At 37.4% G+C, this 22,767-nt stretch overlaps 1 protein-coding gene across 11 annotated transcripts in view; it reads left to right on the forward strand.

Moving 5' to 3' along the window:
- Nucleotides 1-22,767, forward strand: part of GARRE1 (granule associated Rac and RHOG effector 1) — a 52,755-nt gene that overhangs the window by 24,645 nt on the left and 5,343 nt on the right. For 9 of the 11 annotated variants that reach the window (XM_040571718.1, XM_040571724.1, XM_040571720.1 and 6 more), the window contains 9 exons: nt 2,296-3,623; nt 10,028-10,234; nt 12,334-12,474; nt 12,748-12,843; nt 12,974-13,135; nt 14,079-14,237; nt 17,947-18,044; nt 19,521-19,646; nt 20,216-21,204. In XM_040571718.1, coding sequence (XP_040427652.1) covers nt 3,129-3,623; nt 10,028-10,234; nt 12,334-12,474; nt 12,748-12,843; nt 12,974-13,135; nt 14,079-14,237; nt 17,947-18,044; nt 19,521-19,646; nt 20,216-21,204 — 2,473 coding nt within the window. In that variant the 5' untranslated portion in view covers nt 2,296-3,128. Of the gene's footprint in view, nt 1-1,509; nt 1,655-2,295; nt 3,624-10,027; nt 10,235-12,333; nt 12,475-12,747; nt 12,844-12,973; nt 13,136-14,078; nt 14,238-17,946; nt 18,045-19,520; nt 19,647-20,215; nt 21,205-22,767 lie in introns of all 11 variants that reach the window. The other 2 variants (XM_040571725.1, XM_040571726.1) reach the window with 1 other exon arrangement.

A 22,767-nucleotide genomic window follows, 5' to 3' on the forward strand; every position in this document is an offset into this window, starting at 1 on the left:
AAGGACATAAGCTGTCCGCTGTAAGCTTTTGTGTTGGTTTTATTACAAGTGAATTTTGAAGGCTATGATATGTTGAAGAGTTGAATGTGTTCTTACAGATTTGCCTGTGAAAGTGTCTGTTAGTAAAACAGTGATCAATCGTCTTTGCTCATGGCTGTAGGAAATGTGAAAACACCTTTTTTTCTATTCATTTCACTTACGTTTTCAGAGTGTAGCAGGTTTTTGTATGAGTTAGGTATTGGACTGTTACCAATTCAGTACCTTAGTTTGATCCTGAAAGGTTCAATACAAAGAACCAAAGCATAGTGCATCTGTAATGCCTAATTCAGTGCTGTATAGCTCAAACTCCTCAATTAGTTTTTTCTACTTTTGGCATTAATTAACACTTAGATGTTTCATGATCATTTCTTAACTACTTCTGCACTGTGAAATTCATGTCTACTTAGGGAAAATAGTCACCAATTTACTTACACAATGCATATAGATTAACTCTTTTGTTCTGTCTACGTTTTTATGCAATCAAGAAAAATGATTTTTCTACTGTAAGGCACTGAAGCTTTTAAAGTAAGAATCCATTTTAATGGGTTTACTGCACTTCAATGCACTCAGCGTGAATATTGAGAGAAGTGTGAAGTTAATTATTAGGAAATAAAGTAATCAGCTTAAAGTACTTTAATAAGAGATGTTGAAATGCATATGGGAATGTCTGCTGTGTTTTATCTGTTTGTCATGTTTTAAAAAGTGGGAATGTGGAAGAATATTTGCTCTAGATCTCAGAAGCAGAACCATCTGCAGCAGCGACTTCTTGAAAAACTCGTGTCTGTTGTTTTAGTGGGTGTGAGACTATCCAACTCCCTTCATGGTGTTCTGTCCTGCTGCGTCTTGCCTGCTTTTTTCTAAGGTTGTGTTTCATACGTCTGTCAAAACACATTATATGAACGAATTGATAGTTTCTTTTTTCCACCAGTCAGAAGAAATTTTGACTGAAGATACAATCTTTATTCCCCAGCTGTTTTGACAACATTAGAACAGGTTTCATATCTTAAATGTAATGGCAAAAGAAATATAATGTTGAATTAAAGGGTTCCTTCCTATTAAATCTAGATTATTCTTTGAAGTACTCGGGGGGAAAAAAGTTAATATTTGATACTAACATTGTAAAATGTAATTGATGCAGTAAGAAAAAGAATGTCCTTGTTTGATGAAATCAACTTACATAAATCAACTTATATGCATGTGTAGGAGAAGGAGAGAGTGGCTTAGAGTGACTAATGCCTAGGAATGGATAGAAACAAATCGTATATCTCTGCATTATACGTCCCTTCTGATAGTGTCTTGACACGGTAAATCAGAGGGTTGTTTTTTTTGTTGTTGTTTGTGGGTAACTGTGATCATTGTATAGATACAACTTTAACTTGTATACGTGGTCCTGAGATGCCAGACCCTGTCCAGTTAGGAGCTATGTTTGGCTGAAAGCAAGGACTTAAAGATCTTCGTGCCTTTTTCCAGAAGTTCCAGCTCTGGCCTTGAACGTCACCTGCTGCAAACTGACCCTTTCTCACTGCTCAGGCTCTCTTCACCTCCCTACGAATGCCTTCCAGAAAGTGCTCTTGGCTGTCCAGCTGCGCCTCAGTTTGCCAGTAGGAGTAGGGTGGTACTAGTGGCTGTATATCCTCCCTACTTTTGTGTCTGGTGGGATTGCTGTTCAGGCCAACCCGTTAGGCAGTTCTGTCTTGTATAAGATCTTGCCCCTACGATAGATACATGTCATTGTCCTGAAACAGGGTCTCAGTTAGGATATAGAAAGGTTTTTCTGCTGTTGTACTAAAAAAAAAGAAAAAGCTGTATGTTGATTTGGTAAATTACTAGAAAGAATGGGAGTCTCATATTTCTGCAATGAATTACGGTATGTGAAAAAAAGGTTTCATTGACTTAATTTTTGAATTATTTGAAAAGGATAAGGTTAGAAAATGTGATTAACTCCTCCTAAGGTCTGCATTAATAGACTCTTCTGTTCTTAACCGTGTAAGGGTTGCAGTGGGGATTAACTGCTACTCAAGCTTGAGTCTAGGATGGGAGAATTAATAAGAAAACACTCAGGGGTGTTGAGTTCAGTGATGTGACGATACCAGTTTGTAACTGCCTTTTGAACAGCCCGTACAACTCTCCCTTCCTTTCGATCTTGTGTCATCGACAAGGTATGCCTAGAGAAGTATACCGGGACGCTGCAGGAATTAAAATCTTAGAACTGCTTATTGTTCCATAAGGTTTTAAACTTTTTTTCTTCCTTCACAGGAAATGACCTAGAGGCCTTACAAATACATTTGTGCATTTTTGTTCTGAGTCTACAATTGAGGGCAAATGCAGTCTGGAAGCACCACTTCTTAATGTTACAACGGAAACAACTACCTCAACAAACAAGGAAAGGGGAAGAAGGCTTGCAATAATAAACACTCTAATTTTTAGTAGCTTATACTTGCAAGGTCTTCTGTAAACAGAGTCCAGATTTTTTTTCCCTCCAGTATTAAGAAGAGACACTACAAGTAAACTGATTTGGCAGACTGGATCTGTCAAGACATTTGAAGATATTTGATCTGCTGACATTTGCTTTTTTAAGGAAGAAGCCTCTGCACTGCTTTTATAATCGCTGTTGATCGGTGGTTTGCTCCACTTTTCCTGATATTACTAATTGGAAAAATGTATTAAAGCATTGCTTCTCGAAATATTATTTGCGTTGACAAAAATAACTTTTATAAACTTAACAGCAAGTGACAATAATATACTCATGAAGAAACTGTAGGCGATAACTTCTCTGCTCCAGTGTTGCTTTTCTGTGTGTGGAGTGGAATACCGAACGAGACAGAGCATTATTAAGATACTTCGGCTTGCTTTCTGAGTACAGTTTATAACTGCAGCAGGGCTGCACTGAACACTGAAAATACTAAGTCAGCAAATCTGCTGCCTTTCTCACTGCTGATACAGACTATACAGACACTTGCCTTTTTGAAATGCCTTTTGTGAAACTGATGTACACAGTCCTCCACTGTTACTGTACATAACTATATATTTGGGGAAGGAGTTTGACAAGTGATTGTTAATTCAAGAGATCTTCGGACAAGCACTCACTTATGTATTGCTGTAGTGCACAAGAAAGCAAAATGGACTATAAGCGGCGCTTTTTGCTTGGCGGGTCCAAGCAAAAAGTGCAGCAACACCAGCAGTATCAAATGCCTGAGCTAGGCAGGACCCTGAGCGCACCGCTGGCATCTACAACCCCAGCATCCCCTTTGGTCTCCTCAGCTGCTGCGGGCAGCTGCAACCACCCTGTATCCCATACTACTCCGATTGCGGACATCCAGCAGGGAATCTCCAAATATCTGGATGCACTCAACGTGTTTTGCCGTACGAGCACTTTCCTTACAGACCTTTTCAGCAGTGTATTTAGGAACTCTCACTATTCTAAGGCAGCTATGCAACTGAAAGACGTGCAGGAACATGTCATGGAAGCAGCGAGTCGACTCACAGCAGCAATAAAACCAGAAATAGCAAAAATGCTGATGGAACTGAGTGCAGGCGCTGCAAACTTTAAAGATCAAAAAGAATTCAGCCTACAAGACATTGAGGTAAGTTACCTTGGGGGATTCTGTTTTGCATGTGAATTTATATCATTCCTTGTTAATTGGACTTTTACTTAAAATCAATGCTACGCTGAAACTTCTTTCTGCCTTGCTGTTGTATTTGTGGGCAACACTGATAAAAGGAGAAGCGTTTTCATTTTTGTTCTCAAAATTATTACGTGACTTCCAGTGGTCAGTTTCAAACTACGTTGAATGAGATGTTTAGTGGGTATTTCTGCATAAGGACTTGTACTAAATTTAAAGAGTTTATGAAATAAGATTAATTAAATTGTACTACCTACCTAATTCTAAATGGTATTTTCTGTATGATTTAAACTTACAAAAGAGGTTACTGGATCTCTAGTTGTACTTGGGAAAACATGTCTAGCGTAGAACAAATAACAAATAAAAAAAAAAAAACTAAAATAATTAAAGCAAGGCAAACAAACCCAGCACCCCACTGCCCCAAACTAGCAAGCTTAAGTAAGTAAATGAAAGTTTTAAACCTTTGTTTGATTTTAGGTAGTCCTGTGTGGAGCCAGGAGTTGGGCTCAGTGATCCTTGCGGGTCCCTTCCAGCTCCGGATATGCTGTGATTTCCTGTTCTATGTTAGCTAATTTCTAATAATATTGGGCCATCGTATTCTAAATTAAACTATATTTTCCTTAGTGTTATCCATTCTGGGTGGAAATCTGAACACTTAAGAGAGGGATATAGCCATCAGTGCTTGCGTAAAACTGCATATCAATTGACAAATGATCCAAATTAGTGTAAAACAACACTTTATCACTCTTCAGACTATTTGTTTACTTTGTGAGCTGTTAAGCTTAAAAAGAAAATACCATGTGAACATGAAATATTTGTGCTGTAAAAATTTGCCACAACTTTGCTTTAATCTCCGTATGCTGGCAGCAGATGCCCAGCAGTCAAAATTCTGAGATTTTGAAGTTTAGGATAGCATCTACAACTGCAATTCTGTCTGGCTGTATATTTTCCTGTAGTAAACTTCATAATTATGTAAGGCATAATGCTAAATGTTTTCATGTATGAATCCCAGCTGTTTTAAGTAGTTCTTCAGATTTTGATGTATTTCTTGATTTCATAGCAGCCTTTGCAAAGTTCTTCCTACAGAACTCTTTCCTAAGAAGAAAACTTGTTCCTGAGTTCCTATTTTTGGTTTAGATTTCATCCGTACAAAGTTACCTGAATGTTATACTCACATGCTTATCAAGCGTGATCTTCTCTCTGTAGCTGTACAACTTATGGATGAAGTAGTTAAGCAGAATGCTATTTGTACTACATAATTGTAGTGAGAAGTATGATCAACGTTTTTTCATGTTGTATACCTAGTACGCTAAGAATTAAGATTGCTATAGATTTTATAGTATATATATTTGCTGTAGGTATCTTCTCTAGATCTTTCTTCTTGAAAACCATCTAATAGCATCGCTGTTTCTCTAGGGTTGCAGGAAAAATGTCTATTAATTAAAAATCAGTGTGGGTTCATGTGATTAAAGACAGTCAAAATACCTGTGATGATGCTTGCTCCTGAGCTCCGTGTGTACCTGCAGTGCTCTCTTCACCAGGTGCCTCTATCTATGGTAGGAACAAATGCAAAGAGAATGCAGGCAAAACAGCTTGGCTTCTTGGTTTCTTTTTAAGTGTACCTTGTGGTAATTAGTCACTTGTCTCTGTACTGTTCTTGCATCTTTATTACTGAAAGCTGTATCTTGCACATACTTTTATAAAAAGTGTGCAGAGTTTATGGGAACTTTTGGACAATGAGATGAGCATTACATTCTACTTTTGCTTAAGAACCAGCAGAAATTGTTTGAAACTGGCTCTCATGGTAGTCTTAGAAGTCATGCAGGGATTGTAGTGTAGATGATGTAAGTAGATGACAACCTGACTGGATCAGTGTAACCCAGGAAGCAGTTACCAGTTGCTCACTGTCAAAATTGACCTTGCTAGAGGTCAGCATAGAGAATACCTTTAAGTTTGTAGGTGATCACAAAGTACACGGGGCGAGTGTGCTGCAAGATTTACTGAACTGAAAATGAACTAGGTTGTTCAGTTTAAGATTTCCAGTTGAGGTGAAATTTACAGGTGAAAACTAAATGTTATAGAATTTAAATAGAAATTATCCTCACAGTTGGTGTGGGCAATGCCCATGGGCAGGAGTGTTGCAGAACAATCCTAGGGCTTATGGCAGTCCTGTGCTGAACAGAAGTCAGTATTGTGCTGTTGCAAAGCATAAATCATCATTGGTGCTATTGCAAGGAGACAGTTGTCATGTGATTAACATAACTATAACCTGCATGAAGCATGAAATTAGTATTAAACTCTTCAGTTTGACTATTGTGGCCTTAAATACAACACTGCATCCAGGCACTACTGCTGTTACACTAAATGTAGTGAGCAACTGAAAGAGACATCAGAGGAGAGTAGCAGGAGTAATCAGGCATGCAGAAAATAGGACTTCAGAGGACAAACTAGAAGGACTGACTCTACGGGAGGAAAGACTGAGAAGGAAAACCAGAAGCCTGCAGGTATGTGAGAAGCAGCCAGAAAGACGTGGCAATGTTCTGTCCTTCATGTCCACGTAAGACTGAGCAAGAAGTAATGAAATTAAATTTCAGAAGAGAACATTCATATAGGATGTTGTGGAAATACTTTGTAATGTCAGAGAAGCACTGAAGTGGATTGCTGCGAAGGGTAGGGAGCCTCCATCATGGAGACCTTACAGAACAGGTTATACCTGTGTCTAGCAGATCTGACTCAGTGAAATTACCCCTTGCTTGGGACAGTAGGATGAATTTTGGGGATCCTCTCCTAATCTGCTTTTCTATGATTTGAATACTGAACTATTTGTGCGAAAACTTTAACAAAAACTTTAACAAAATCTTTTTTCCCCTGATCTCTGAAATGTTAACATCTTCATAAAACTAGAAGCAGGATTAAAAAACTTCTGAATCTGCATAATGGAAGCAGAGAAAGTGTAATGCTTGTGTATGACTTCACCAGGGTTCACTAACCAGGGAAAAAGAGTGTGAGAGGCAGGATAATTTTTCATTGGACTGGGCAGGGAAAATAATAATATCTGAAGTTCCCCTTCCAGCATCTCTACTAGGTGACACTCAGTGTCTTGAGTGGCAGCTCAGCAGTATCCTCTGAAGAGGTACTCAGGAGCCTCTTATTTGAGCAAGTCTTTTAAGTTGCTCCTGTCTCCTAGTACTGCAAATGTAGAGGTACAACTTCCACTGGAATCTAGTTTATCTTGCAGGTAACTCTTTGTTAGCGAGCAGGATTGTCTTCTCTTAGAGGTGTTTTGGTTGTATGAGATCACTCTTCCGAACTGCAGGGCATTGCTACGTAGTAAAAAATGAGTAATATTCTGCTCACTTCCAGTAATATGTGGGAAAGGTGGTTATCTTATAATCTGGTACACCAGTTTGAGTAATGGCTCATTGTTAACTTAATTATGTTGCTATTTTAATCTGGTTTCTTCGGTGGGTAGGCAGGTTGTGCACAGGGCTTGTTGTCAGCAAAGCCTTAAAGAGCCATGATAAGGGAAATGAGGGTAGTAGGAAACCATTGGATAATTGCGTTGTGATGTTTTTGTTGTTGTTTAGGAAAAAATAAAAACAAAAATGTAACCTACCACTGCATCCCCATCTGGTGCTTTGGTTTGTATGTAACCAGTTTGATTAAACTCATCACGTGCTTCAGAGATGAAGTCTGACACAACACCTCCCCAAAAGTCTTATTGCTTTCAACTGCCTAACTATGATGCCAGATTTCTTTTAGGTAAGGTCATTCCTAGATAGATCATTGTCCTACCTGGTAAAGGGTTAGGAAAGTCAAGGTGCTAAAGGTATATTTCTTGGGATAGAAAGTTTGCAAGCCAGAAAACATCATAGTACATGCAATGGAAATGATTCTAAGAAATAGTTTAAGAAAATACCACCATCAAGAGAAACCTACTGTTTGACAACTGCAACAGTTTCAGTTTGTCCTTGATTATTAAAAGATCTCTAGTTTTAAGTTCCTATTATGGTCTAAAGCAGGAGAATTGAACACTTCTGCATGGCAAAGTAAGGAAAAATAAACTTGAAATAGATGGTGGTATTTCTAATTGTGAAAATACCACATTCATATGCTAATGTTGTTCTGCAGATATTGCAACAGAGATCTAGAGTATTGCTTTACACAATTTGGTAACCGCTGGCTGACCTCGGCTGTATTTGTTAAACTGGTGGTGGTCGTACTTCTTTCCCACTGTGAAGACAGAGACTGAGCTCTTTGGAAGAAAATCCTCAAGAAGTGAATTTTGAAGCAAAACGAGTTTGTCATCTGAAGCGAGCAAAAATATTCAACCGATTGGATTTTATTTAAGCAGTTAAAACCACTCTTACCCTTTTCTGAGGAAGACTGAAATAGGTTATTTTTCAAACAAAATAGAAGTTCAGTAAAGCAGATGTTCCTATTTGTCTTTACTGTTTAACATTATAAATTACATTAGGAATGTTGTGTGGTGCCACTTAAAAACTAAATCACTTGTTTATTTTGAGCATTATTCCCAGGCAGGGGAAACTTCAACCTCTGTACCTTAAATATCCTTTGAAACTTAATCAGCGTGACATTCCTAATGAGTCCTGGTTTCTTCTTCCTTCCCCTGAGAACTGCATTCTTCAAACTCAGAAATATTCAGATTGCCAGTCTTTTCCTGCAGTTTTCTTATAAACCTTTCTAATTTTGTAGTCAGGAAAGTTGGAGTTTTATTCACTTTATCATTCACTGAGTGTTTTTTTAGTAGTGCAAACTGCACTTTCAGGGGTCAGTCAAAGTACCAAAAATGTTTAATTTTATGCCTTGTACAAAGAAAGGAAGTGATTGAACCAGAATGGAATGTCAAAAGGAGACCGGATGCAATGGAAAAAAGAATTGCCACCACGGAGTCTTTTAAAGTAGATAGCTAATGCATATAACTGTTTATGTGACTAGAGCATCTTGCCAGTAAGATCATTGTCTGAATATTTTTATTCCAGAAGAATGTAGCTGAAAATAAGCCAGATGACTGACTTGCTCCAGGGCACAATGGCTTTGTACATTATCTGTGTATTTTATGAATTATTCCTAAAATGGAATGCAAGTCTAGTCTCTTAATAAATGAAAGCCAAATATACATTTTAAACCACTTTGTGTGACAAACTCCATAAAAGAAACAAAACGTTTTGAATAGCATTTAAATCCTTTCTATGGCAATTTGGAAAATACTTGCTTCTCTCCTGCATCCTAGTTGTGCTTTGTCGTAAGCTTTTGTCCACTCAGGAAGGAGTGGCCTTGCAAGCAGGCAGAGCACTTGTGTCCTCCAGGTTGCCCTTTCACATGGTTGTACTCCACCAGTCCTTTCACACACGGTGGCTGCGCCATAATGCTCAGTTTTGGGGATCTTTGTTTTGTTTTGCTTGTAGTAACTGAGGCATATGTCTGTCTCTGGTCATAATTCTCAGGAGCAGCATTAGCATGAGAGAGGGAGATACAATGGGACGGACATGCATGGGGTGCAGAGGGCACTACTGTGGGTGTCCAGGATATGGAGCTGGCTCTGGCACCCAGAGGATTTGGGGTGCTGTTGGTGCCACCCTCAGCCCCCTTGGCTATGGGGACAGACCAGCAGCTCCTCCTGTGCTTGCTCTTCCCTACTCTTCCTCCTGCTTTCCAGATGAGTGGTATTATGTGACCCATTTTGGTGAAATATTCTGACGAGAAGATTTGTGCCAGTGTTAGCAGTTCCTGTCAAACAATGCAAGTGACAGAGCTGCAATTTTGTGTGTGTTTTCTGCAGTGCCTGTTATATTCTAAAAGTGGTACTATGGTGCCCCTCTATATTATGTGGCAATAGGTTTTTCATGCTTATTACTGATTGTCGCTCTGTTTGGAAGATAAACTTCTGGATTAAACTTCTAATTTTGTGATCATGTCTTAAAATAGCTGACTCTTAGCACAAATTCAGCTAGGTCTGCGTGCAAATGGGTTTTGCTGTTGACTCTACTTGTGATAATATGCTACTTTTTTTTATTGTTTCATGTGCTTGATATTGCGAAGTAACTTAAAGCTTTTCATTCTTCAAATAATCTTACCTTGATCTCAGAAGAAAAGATGACACGAGGCTTGCATCAACCACGTCACTCTGATCTCCCCTTAAATCACAAACTGTTCCTCACTGTAAATACTTCACTAAATGGTTAAATATCATGTATCACTTTAGGTCTAATTCATTATTATATTTTTAATTTAAAAAAGATCTGAGTTTACTTAGTGGCTTACACAAGCATTGAACAAAAAGGAAGAACTACTTCTATAAAATTTGTTTGCTTGAAATTGGTTTGGTTTTTTTCCTCCTACAGGTGCTTGGACGATGTTTCTTGACAGTGATGCAGGTCCACTTTCAGTTCCTGTCACAAGCTTTGCAGAAGGTCCAGCCGGTGGCACACTCTTGCTTTGCTGAAACTGTAGGCCAGGAAAGAAAGAGCGTTAGTGGGGCCGGAGCCTCAAATTTAAGCCCCACAAATGAGCTGGAAGATGCAATAAGATCATGGAGAGGAGCAGCAGAGGTATGGAGGACTTGCTTTATACTTGGTGAAACCAAAATCCAAGCTTGGGTGTCCTAATAAGGGAAGAAAAAAATCTTTGATATTAAAGAAATGCTACGTTTGAAGGAGGGAACGCGGTGCAATTAGTTTCAGATGCTAAAATCTGTTTTACCTATATGGTGTTTATACTATCTCTGCTCTGTAAAAAGTTTTTATTCATGATCGATTGTGTATATAAGGAGTGCACAAACAGTGGAAACAGCTGTTTGTTATTAGAAAGGAATTAACAGTGTTCAAATGTGGTTGAGTGGAAAGTCTTTGCAGATGCAGAGTAAAATTTTAGATGAAAAATAACTTAGATAACATCTATACCTCTTAAATTGTGAGCATTAACTCAATTTTCTATTTTAAATTTTTTTGCTATCTTTTAACATCTTTCGTCTTCATGCTGAAGGAGAGTTATCTGTTAGGCTTGATGTTGTTTGATTCCATTTGGAATGTTAATCATATTACTTAAATACACCACTCTCTCGACTTGGGTTTTAGCTAACACTTGCCATCTGTGGAATCCTTACTTTTCCTGCCAAAAAAAAAGGACAAGGAAAAATAGTGTTATGAGCTTTTCTGCTTTCCCTGTACGCTATTGAAGTCTACAGACTGACAGATCAAAATAACTTCAGACATTGAGCACATGGTTTCTTTAAATTTGAGTAACCTAGAGCATTGTGCTTTTGAAGTCTAATTTGGCAACGTGCATGGGCATGTTAATAATCTTGACTGGAAATCTTGTCAGGGTTTCCATTTATCAACTAACATCTGCAAGGTGTATGAAAGCAAACAAATTTCCCTTAGAACTTTGAATGCAGATGAATTATTGGTAATTTCTACTGCAGCATAGATTTCTTTCATTGGACGAAATAAGGATTTGGGAATGCTTTAGGTATATTATGTAGCATCTTAACAGTACTAATCCTGGTATAATTTTACGTCTTTTCCATAAGAACAGTCTACTTCAGCTATTTCTATTAATATCACCTATATTTCAAAATGGAGTTGAATACAACTAATTGAATCCTGTATTAAACGTCCATACATGGAAAGAGGCAGGTTTGTGTGGGGTTTTAGGATAGTAAAGTAAAAAGTTCTTAAACAACTCTCTGTAGATAAATAATCTTTCTCTCCTCTGTCAAAGATAGACCAATTCATGTCATATCGATTTCATCTAGATAGAAGGGAGACATGAAATACTGAAGTCTTTCTGAATTTTTACATTGGAGAGTAGAAGGCAATCCGTTATTTCTGTATAAAACCAGCCTGTTTGGCAGTAGACTATGTACTGTTCCAGAATGTTTATGATAGTTTGTGTGTAGCTCAAAATTACTTTTCCTTTTTAAGAATTTCACTTGGAAAAAGGTGTAACTTTGTACATGTTGTAGAAGTAATCAATGCATCTGTTCATTGGCTGCAGTAGCAAAAATTTCCAATTTGGGCGTCGTGTTTTAGAGCAAGACTCCTTAGACTGAAAAATCAAGTGTCTGAGATCTTAAATGTGGTTGGGAATAGGTTTTTATTTGTTTTACTTTGCTCAGTAGTGTACTATTTTTATTGTCCTGTTACAAACAGATATTTGGCTTTTCATATTTTTCATTTTTTAAAATCATATTACATAAAGCTGCTGTGCCCTTGCTGTGCTCCGTTGATTTTAGTCTTGTGTGGTTCTTCTCAAATTGCACTGCAGTAACCACCCTTAATTTTATAAAGCATACCTTAATGTACATAAGTCTCTACTCAGCAAACCATGTTCATCATGTTGCCTGTGTAACCGGGATCCTTAGTTAAGAAAAGGAATTGAAATAGAGCAACCAATGCTGACTGGAGTTGCTAGCCAACACCTATATGCCATACAAATTACGTGAGATCAGTACTTTCAAAGTAACAGTAGAAATTGAATAAGTTATAATATATAATCAGCTCCAGATCCTTTCCACCAGGTGCTTCTTCTCATCTCCTTTGTAATGCTTCAAACTTTGTGTGTTTTTTTTGTTTTGTTTTTGTTTTTTAATTGTGATCTAGTTTATTGTTGAACCTCTTTACCCAATATTTTTTTCCATACGTTACAGGCGACATCTCGATTGCGAGAAAGAGGCTGTGATGGATGTTTGGCAGGAATTGAAGTTCAACAACTTTTCTGCTCACAGAGTGTGGCAATCCCTGAACATCAGCTCAAAGAGCTAAACATGAAAATTGATAGTGCTTTGCAGGTGAGTTTCTAAAGTCTGTTGCTTTTATGTGTGTCTAGTACAGTCAGTGGGTCAATGAATGAAATAGGGAAGGAATATACTACTGCAGAAATATGGACCACAGGCAGCTATGAGGTATCTGAGAATTACCAGTATTCAGGTCTTATATGATAAACGCATATGTGCTGTACAGGTTTACTCACTTAACAATTTCTACATGTGTATCCAGATACAATGACTACCAGCTTCTTTGCTGATGAGGCTGTTCCATTTCAACTTTTTCTTTAATTTCAGGCTTACAAAGTGGCTTTGGAGAGCCTAGGCCATTGTGAATATGCAATGAAAGCTGGCTTCCACTTGAACCCAAAAGCTATTGAAGCAAGTCTTCAGGTATGATCTGCTAAACCTGTTCTCTTTCATCTCTCCTCACCTTGAAAATAACTGTTTAAAAAAAAAATTGACAGCAAGGTTTTTTAATGTCTTAATTTCCTTCTAATTGATCTATTCTTTTATACTTTAGGGCTGTTGCAGTGAAGCTGAAGCCCAGCAAACAGGAAGGAGACAGACTCCACCGCAGCCAATTCAGTGTGAACTGCCCACTGTACCTGTTCAGATAGGATCACATTTTCTGAAAGGAATTTCCTTTAATGAGTCTGCAGCAGAAAACCTGAAACTGAAAACGGTAATAGCCCTGCATCCAACCACAGTAGTTAAAAATAAAAATCAGTAGAACTCCTTAAAACTCAGAGAACAACTGCAGTAGAAGTTCAGTGCTAGACTTGTACTTAAAAGTGCATATTTTTAGTCTGACTTCCTGTGGAAACAAGATGTGATAACATTGTAGGTCCATGCCTTTCTCTGATAACGTTTTAACCACCTGGGCAAATTCAGTCCAATCTAAGAGAAACACAAAAGTCTAGGAGGTAATGAAGCTTCTATGAACACTGAAAATAGGTGGTTAGGTATCAAAATCTGCAGAGCAAAGTGAGCCCTTACACATGCCCCAAGCAGGTGATGTACTTCAGAGCTTTTATCTTCTTAGGTTCCAGAATCAGTCAGGTCCATGCCATTCTAGTGCTGAGGGGCGTGCTTTAAAAGGAACTTGATTACAAAATGCTTTTTCATTTCTTCTCACAAACTTTAAGCAATCTTTCGAAATATATTTAAAATGTATTTTTAGAAGTTGTGGAAAAGTTGATCAAATTTTCAATATAAAGAAAAGGTAGCCATTCGGAAGTAATTTGGGCAATTTTAATCAGCATTTTCACCCTTTCAGATAAGGCTAGTTCCCTGCTCCTGAAAGAGTTGAAACAACCCACAGCTTAAAATGTTTTTCTGTTGTCTTTGCAGTGTTTTTTTTGTAGTTTTCATTGAACTGTTTTGCAAGAGCATAAGCTAAATAGTGTTTATTGTGTTGGAGTGTTTCAAACAGAGACTGTCTCCCATACTTTCATTCTGCAGTTGAGCTCTTACAGTTTCACGAGACTGTTTAGAGGTAACAGACATTGTAGTTGGTTGAAAAGCTTTTGAAGATGTGTAGAACCAATGGTAAATACATATGGAGGCATTGGTGTTAACATTCCTGAAACATGTGCTTGGTATGACAAAATTTTTGTTTTTTTCAGCACACAATGCTGCAGTTAATTAAAGAAGCTGGATGCCATAATGGACTTACACCACGAGATGACTCTCCTGTTACTGAAGTACTAAATCAGGTTTGTCCTTCGACTTGGCGAGGAGCCTGCAAAACTGCTGTACAATTGTTATTTGGCCAAGCTGGACTGGTAAGTAACTATAGATAGGCTTAACAAAAAAAAAAAAAGATTATTTAAACATCCTGAAGAAAAACTAGATATTTTAAAGTGTTTGGAAATTTATTTCCTATGTCTTCCTCTTTCTCAGTTTTTAACACGGCAGTTGATTTAAGTTATGAACAAGATGTATCCTCATGGAATACAAGTTCTTCATAAATATTATTTGTAGTTGATAGGAACAAGGGAACATACTGTGTACTTCATGGATTAGAGGGAACATAAATTAAATTTATTTTCAATAGATAGATTTGAAAATCCTTCTATTTTGCTATAGATGACCATGTTAACACCGCCCCTTCTCTTAGCTCAGCTTTGAAAACTGCCATTTTTCCATTTCCTCTCTGTTTTGAATGGAAGCAGGCTTCCTGCTCAACAGAAGCCAGGAAGTCCTCTGCATCAAGTAATACTACCTGACACCTCCAACACAAGACATAGCTATTAAATGATTTTCTATAGATGTGTTCTTTACAAACAGAAAAACCCATAGATTTTAGAGTATCTAAGTACTGCTAAAAAATACATGCTTGAAATGCATTCTGATGACAAAATGTATTTGTACTTCCTTAACTAATTACTGCAATCTCTTCTTTTAATGAAGTGTTCACTCATAACAAATACATTTTTTTGAACTATGAGTTCTCATTTATCTGGGCAAATAAAATGGGGGCAAGAGTGCAGTAGGATAGGAAGGATATGCATGCATAGAGATACACCGTAACCTATGATAATTTCTATCAAGAATTCTGATTAAATTTGATTTATTAATTTAATCAATTTATTAATTGATTAAACCATACATTTTTTGTGTTGTTAATACATTCTCCAATAACCATGAATGTCGGATATTTTTGTTTCAATATTCCTTTCACACTAGGTATTAGATATCCGCTTCATGTTAAATACGCCAGAGAAGTAGGTTCAAATCATAGTTGAATTCAACTGACTTGTCATATAAACAAGGGACAGACCATCAGTATCATAACAACGTACCTGCCATCAGTCCTTACTTCACTCCGATATGGTGATTTGAGGATAGGAAATGGTAGTGAATTAAGCACTTTTAGGAAGGCATAAGATGTGATATCTTTGCAGGGATGGAGAGCAGCTGTGGAATAGTAGGATTGATCAAATTTCTATACAATTGAAAATGTGTGTTAAATATTAATAAATGCAAATCAGCTAGAAAAAGGGCCATGGTTAAGTGAGATTGTCTTTAGCTGTCATAGTTCAGGGTGGGTAGGATGCAGAAAGCAGCAGGGTATGGGAAATGAGGCCAAGAAAGAAACTGTTTCTCAGTAGCCCTTTGGGAGTGTGCTGTAATTCCTGACTTCTTGGCTCCTGAACACCTAGATGAGGAATGCCTTGGAGGATGCTGCAACCCCCCACCACTTCCTTTTCAGTGAAACAAAGGTGTAGGGATTTCATTCTTGCCCTGATGAGTGGCCTGATGAGAGTGGTCCCTTTTGGGGAGTGGCCTAAGGCACATTTTGACTCAGGAGTCTTAAAATCTGGTGTCCCCTAGTCTAGACATAACTAGTTAGACCTGCCGGTAATTAAAGTGCTGATATCCTTCAGGTTTATCATAACGTAGTGAGAGTTGTCAGCGTAAAACTTACTTAGACATTCTCCCAAATGATAATGCTGGTGTAAGGAATATTACCTGAGTAGAAGCAAGAATGTCTCCAAAGATCTTGCCTGAATCTCTGGTTCTGAAAATAGCAGGTTTTTATCTTCAAAGACACGGTAATGAGCTATACGCTTAGCAAAATACTTGCAAGCCTTTTCTCTTGGTTCATTCTCACTTTTGATTTGTTACAATTTGAAAGGGTGTGAGAGTTGAGTTCTTTGTAATCTGTATGCCATAATTTTTTTTATAAGATTAATTATGCTTGTATGTAGTCTCATGCAATGATGAGAAATTGTAATTTATTTCTTTAAAGCATTCTTTGGGTGGAGATGAGGGAGGAAACACCTGTAAAACGAGAACAATAGATGTCTGATGCACAGGAAGCTATCCTCTAAGCACCCACCAGGCAGGGAGTGACAAATGTGTTTATTTTAAGTTTATTTTGTGTACAACTCAGATAAATGAATTGTGAGACAATATTACGCGGGCTCTTGACCCTGAAAAAAAAGCTCAAGACCATAAGCACTATGGTGCATCACTTCCAGGAACTGATCTAGATCTGCACAAATCACAATTTTGGTTTTTGACTTAAGGGTCTCAGATGCAGACAGTTATTTTCCTGGGAGCTGGGGGGACAAGAAAAATTACTGTGTAGCCTTATCTCTCCTTAAACTGATTATAATTAGCAATATAGCTAAATCTATACCAAATTAAATAAAATTAACATGGTATAAACATGAAGGAAAAAAGTAATGTGGTTGCACTGTTATTAATTGAGAGGTATTTTCATGAATGGATAATAGCATGGTGCCTTGTATAACTGTGCTTAGACACGTTTTTACAAGTTGGAATAAACTTGAGCAAGCGTTTAGAGACAACTGGAGGAAAACTAAGTCCCTATGCTAAAATACTGAAATGATGGGAAAAAATTGTTTAATTATCATTGGATTATTTTGTTAATGCAGGAGAGACAGAAAATCTCAGCACTATTTATATTTCACATTTCATAACTAGTAAAAGACAATGAGATAGAAGTAGAACCAGTGTAGGATGATTGCAAAAAAGCCAGTAATGCCCCTTGAGGCTTTTTTTACAGAAGGACTTTTTGCCATTTCAAGGATAAATGGTACAGCTAATCTGCTAGTCACTGGAGCAAGAACTGCTGAGTGCTGCCAAAAAGCTGCTGGTTCAGCATGACCAAAATAGGAAATTATGGAAATGATCAAAAAGGCCAGCCCATGCAGACTGGACAACAACAGAAAGCAGAAACCAAATATGGAACTTACTATCACTGGTACTGAAGTTTAAATGAAGCTGAAGTGAATCCATTCCTTCTCAGTTTCCATAAAAAGAGTTTCGTGACAGCAGATTAATTTGCAAGACTTTTATCTTTCATATAAATTCATGATGTCTTACAGAAAGCTGAGAATTCAACAAATTGAACAGTCACTTCTCTTCACTACTATTAATTCCCTGTTATAAATAGTTCCATTAAGTAGAGAAATATTGGTATAAAACTTTGTAACCATGAGTGGGGGGGGGGGTGTATGTGTATTAAAAATTACAAGCTATGAGAAGAGTTTCAGACTAAATACTATTTGTCTGTATCATATTGTGCACTGCAGTTAGGTTATTTACAATACTTTAATAGGTGTTTGAGCACTATTAAGGTAGCAGTTGTGCCAGACTTCTCAAATATAAGGGCTGTTACACAAAGCCATTGATAACTACCAGCTGCTACATAAAGCAGTTGGTAAGTAGTTGGTAAGTACATGTTTGATACGTAACTATAGTATGTAATTGAGAAGAATTAAGTCACTGAAATATATGCTACCGTATCAAACTGATCATTTGGTATGCTTTCCTTCCCCCCACCCCCAAGATATTAAAATAGAAATCAACATATAATGATTTTGTGACTTGATTTGTTTTTATATGGTTCTTTTCGCACCTGTAACATGGCACGGAGGTGAGACAATTGCATCTGTACTGCAGGGGTGATAAAGTAGAACAAATTCTGAAAATCGTTTCCCTTTTCTTTTTATTTGCTAGGTGGTTGTGGACACAGCACAGATTGAAAATAAAGAAGCCTATGCTCCTCAGATAAGTTTAGAAGGATCGAGAATTGTGGTGCAAGTTCCATCAACTTGGTAAATAAAAATACTGTATTGCAGATCATACTAGTAGGTATGGCTGTTGAAGTATATAGGAAGAAATACAATGCAGTACAAATAGATCAGGGAATACTATGATCTTCCTTAAATTCCTTTGCCTTGTACTGATTGAATACCACTACTGCTCAAAGATTGACCAACAGCTGTACTTAACAGTCTTTGTACTGGTGCTCCCTCTGTTGGAGACAGTGGAAGGGAGGCAAGGCTGGTGCACTGCAACATTCCTCTAAAGAGAAGAATGTAAAAGCTGGATGATGAAAGTTAAATATAAATCCAGAAATATTCCTGTTATGCTCCTCCCTGGCAGGTCTCCACAGCTGTTACCACAGGAAGGTCAGGCATCAGATGAGACTAAGACAAGAGCTTTGGCCCTCTTAACTGAGCTGTTAAGTGCTGTTGTGAACCGCAGAACTCTGTGTTTCGAGATAACTCTATCCCTAGTGGCTTAATTAACTGCCTAGGAAAGCATATTAGAACTAATCCTCATTCTCAGGCGAGGACTTCTCTTTTGAAACAATAATTTGGATTTAGAACACTTCCTTTCTTCAGTGTACTCAGTGTTACAAATCTTGGTGCAACACAAGTCATTCATGTGAATCCTTAGTGAGATAGCCTGTCACTAATGGTACCACTGGCATATCCAGAAGTACAAGTCAGCCCATAGTCTGTTTATCCAAATTCATCTTTAATTCCTCTGCTGAGTAGAAACTGGCACTTCTGTTCTCTTTATATAAAGTGCTCTATTGTGAAAGAGCTAAAAAACTGCAGAGTGCTCTGAGCCAGGGTTTGTGTGCTCTGGAAGAGCTCCGCCTACTGACACACAGCAAGAGCGCCTGTTTACTCTTCTCTGCTGGAGGGCTCATCAAATACTTGACAAATGTGCCAATATGTAGATTTAAGTTATTCTGATTTCACCTCAGTTCTGTGCTATTAATGAAAAAGTTTCAGTACTTCTGCATCTTCACAGCTCAGTAGCGTATTCTACAGACTACTTGGATATGCTGAATCATTTTTCACTCTGTGTCAGGCTGGGTGTTTCTTAGCATTGAACTCCTAGATTGCACTCAAGATGTAAATGTCATGCACTGGCATTTTTGTCAGGTTTGTTGAGTGCTTTTGCTACTTTGTTAAAAATGGGCTTTTGTGTATTTGTTATTTCTTACCTCTGTGCTTGAATTATGCCTGCTCAGCTAAAGAGATAATCTTGATTTTTAAAACGAGCTTAAAATTGGATTAGCTGTATATTCAACAATTAAAAAGAGAAACTGGGACTGCAGGTGCCATCCTTAGGAACCCTTGGGTGTTCATGCGTTATACTACCTTACTAGTTGTACCTTTTATAGGAGCAGCAGTAGTGTATAAATTAGCCTTTTATTATCTGACTAGTATGGTAAAATTGTTTATGTGAAATTCAAAGCTTTGATTTTTAAAAGTTAATCTTGATGATTACAGGTGTTTAAAGGAAGATCCAGCAACAATGTCTTTGCTACAGAGGAGTCTGGATCCAGAGAAGACTTTGGGTCTTGTAGATGTGCTCTATACTGCTGTGTTTGACATACACAGGTGGAAGGAGGGAAGGTACATCTCCTCTTGAGCCTCATACTTTACTTTTCACAGTTTAAACAAAGCCATCATCGTTGAAAAAGCTGTACTGTAGAATTCGGATAGCACTAGTTCATCAGAAAGGGTAATCAGTAGTCAAACTTCCATGCAAGGAACTGGGACTCTGTAGAAGTACCTTGTACCTATTTAGCATACAGAGAATTTTTTTTAAACAGCAGCTTATCCATGTGTACAAAAGTATTTGTTTCTCTTGCGTTAAAATATATATATATATATATATATATATATATATTAAATAAATACCTCCATTTAGGTTTTGAAGCACAATTAACATTCCTTAAGGAAAGGAGAGTAATAAATGCTATTGCAAATGTTAGTAATAGTTCAAATTGTTACCATAGGAAGAAGCTGCTGAATTTAGCAATCTGAGAGAGACCTTTGCTTTTATTTCTTCCACTTTCTATTACCCAAACGCACGTTTTTCTCCAAAATACTAACTCAGTTAAATTTCTTTCGACATCCAATGGGATGTTAGGATAAATGAAGTTTATTAGGTGGTTTGATAAATGTTTTTGTTGATGCAGGGAGCAAGCTTTGCCTTGTATTCAGATCCAGTTACAGCGTGAAATCTCAGATTTCGGGAATCAAGTTGACATGCCATCTGGAAATGGAAGCAAATCTTCAGGTGGTCTACAGAAGACGTTCTCAAAACTGACTTCACGGTTTACAAAAAAAACTTCCTGCACCAGTACAAGTAACAGTGGAAGTTATTCAATTCCTAATACACCTTCTAAAAATATCTTCATAAGTTCCAACTCAGAGGAGAAGACTAAAATGCCCACTAACATAGATGCGCGGTTACAAAGCATTTTGAACATTGGTAACTTTCCTAGGACCACAGATTCATTGCAGTCAATTCAGAGCACAAATAATCAAATAGTGAATGGGTTTCTAGTTGAAAGACGGGACAACTTCTTCAAACCAGATGAAGGAAAGGATGACAAAGGTATGAATTTACCAACTGACCAAGAAATGCAGGATGTTATAGATTTTTTGTCTGGTTTTAACATGGGCAAATCCCAGCAAGCTTCTCCGATGGTGAAAAGAAGGAACTCTGTTGCATCCTCTACAGGAACAGAACAAAAATCAGGAACAGTACAACAGCAGCCGCAGTCTCTCTCTCACACACCACTGCATCCTTCTCAGCAAGGCTTGTCACAGCAACAGCAGTCACAAAAGCAGCAGCAGCAAATGCAGTATTACCAACACTTGCTTCAACCTATCGGACCACAGCAACGTGCACCTACCAAATGGCTGACTAATTCTTCACAGCAGCCAGCCCAAGCTGTTGGAGCTGGATTGTCTCATATGAACCAATGGAACAATCCTGGTTTTTCAGATTTAAGCTCTGATTTATACAGTTTGGGTCTTGTGAGCAGCTATATGGACAATATGATGTCAGAGATGTTAGGACAGAAACCACAAGGACCTAGAAACAATACGTGGCCAAATCGTGACCAAACTGATGGAGTGTTTGGGATGCTGGGAGAAATTCTGCCTTTTGACCCTGCAGGTGTGTGTCTTTTCCTTATTACTTTTTATAAGGATCCTTTTACAAAGAAAAGAGTACTGTTAAATATTGCTAGCAATAATTATTTTCTGGTGCTATTTACCAGATGCTAAGGTGCTTAAAAGTACAAGTTCTGACCTTTCCTATATGGATCACATCAAAGTGTTGAAACAGTTACTTACAGATAATGTTCTTCCTATTGTTATTTTTGAAGTCATTTAAAAGCATTGTTAACTTCCGAATGTATGTATTTTGCCCCCCCCTCCCCAAATTATTTTTCCTGCTCTTTACCAGTCTTGAACTCTGGAGATACACTTGGATTGCATCTTTTCCATACCCCTGCATTTCAACTTCATTACTATGCAGTTTCATAGAAATCATATTGGTTTCTGCTCTCCAGCTGTTACTGCAGTGAAAAGCTCTGATGTTGAAGGATTAGAGACTAAAGAGCAAGTACCATGTGGTTTGCCATATGTATTTGAACCACCAATAAATTGTAAATTTATGGGGATTATTGTCAAAGAGGAAGTGAGATAACATTTTATATCCATAAGCAAGTAGCCTGAAGGCTATGAAGTTGATTGTAGAGTCTGCATCGAAGAGGATATTAATGAATTGTTCTCATACTACTAAGATCAACAGGCCAATCTATTCTCTCATAAATATAATTTCTGTTGGCGTGGAACATAGCTACAGGAACTTCGTAGTATGCATTTATTAAAAGTGCCTGGAGGGAGGCAGCACTAGAATTAACAGAAAAACCTTTCATCAAACCACAAATCCTTTTCCTGCTGTCATCTGCGTCTGTGTGATTAAAAAAAATTCTAATCAAATAGATTAGAAAGATAACTTCTCTTCATATAACATGCCAGGTTAAGCTGTGATGTAGGAGTTTTCAATCTAAGCTCTAGCTAGAAAGCTTGAAAAAAACACACAAAAAAAACCCTTTCACTTTCAAACTTTCTTAGGACTTTTGTCTTGTGAAACAAATAGATACACTTGATAAATATTTTTAGAGTATGAAAAAGATGACTTCAGATGAAAATCTGCTAATGAAGAATTGAGAAAATTGATGGTTTTTCATGGTCAAAGACTTAAGTACCTACTAAAAATGTATTGTGCCATACTTTTATAATCTCTAAGAACTTAATGCTTTATTAGTAGAAGGAAAGTTGATACATCTGTGTTTTTTAAATTATTTTCACAGGTGAACCTATCTCATAAAAAGCTGTTTATCTGATATGTTTTTACAGAGGTAAAAATCAACACAAGTTGCTATTTTTGAATATGAGTAATTTAACACCTAATGCTATCCACAGAAAAAAAAAATCTGCATGCCCTTCAGAACCAATCCTTAGATCTGAGGATGTCTAGGTTCAAATCTCAGCTTTAATTGACATAAGTATTTTTCAAAGAAAACAAGTATTACTGGGAACATTTTGTTTCTGTACAGATGTCAGGTAGCTCTGTCCCATGCTTATATGGTAAAGGATGTGTAGAAACAAAGTTATCTTTGTTATAATTTGTATGCAACAAAACATTGCAGAGCTCTTTTCTAAATGTGCT

Source organism: Cygnus olor, chromosome 12 (assembly GCF_009769625.2).
Source record: "Cygnus olor isolate bCygOlo1 chromosome 12, bCygOlo1.pri.v2, whole genome shotgun sequence".
In the NCBI taxonomy this organism is placed as follows: Eukaryota; Metazoa; Chordata; class Aves; order Anseriformes; family Anatidae; genus Cygnus; species Cygnus olor.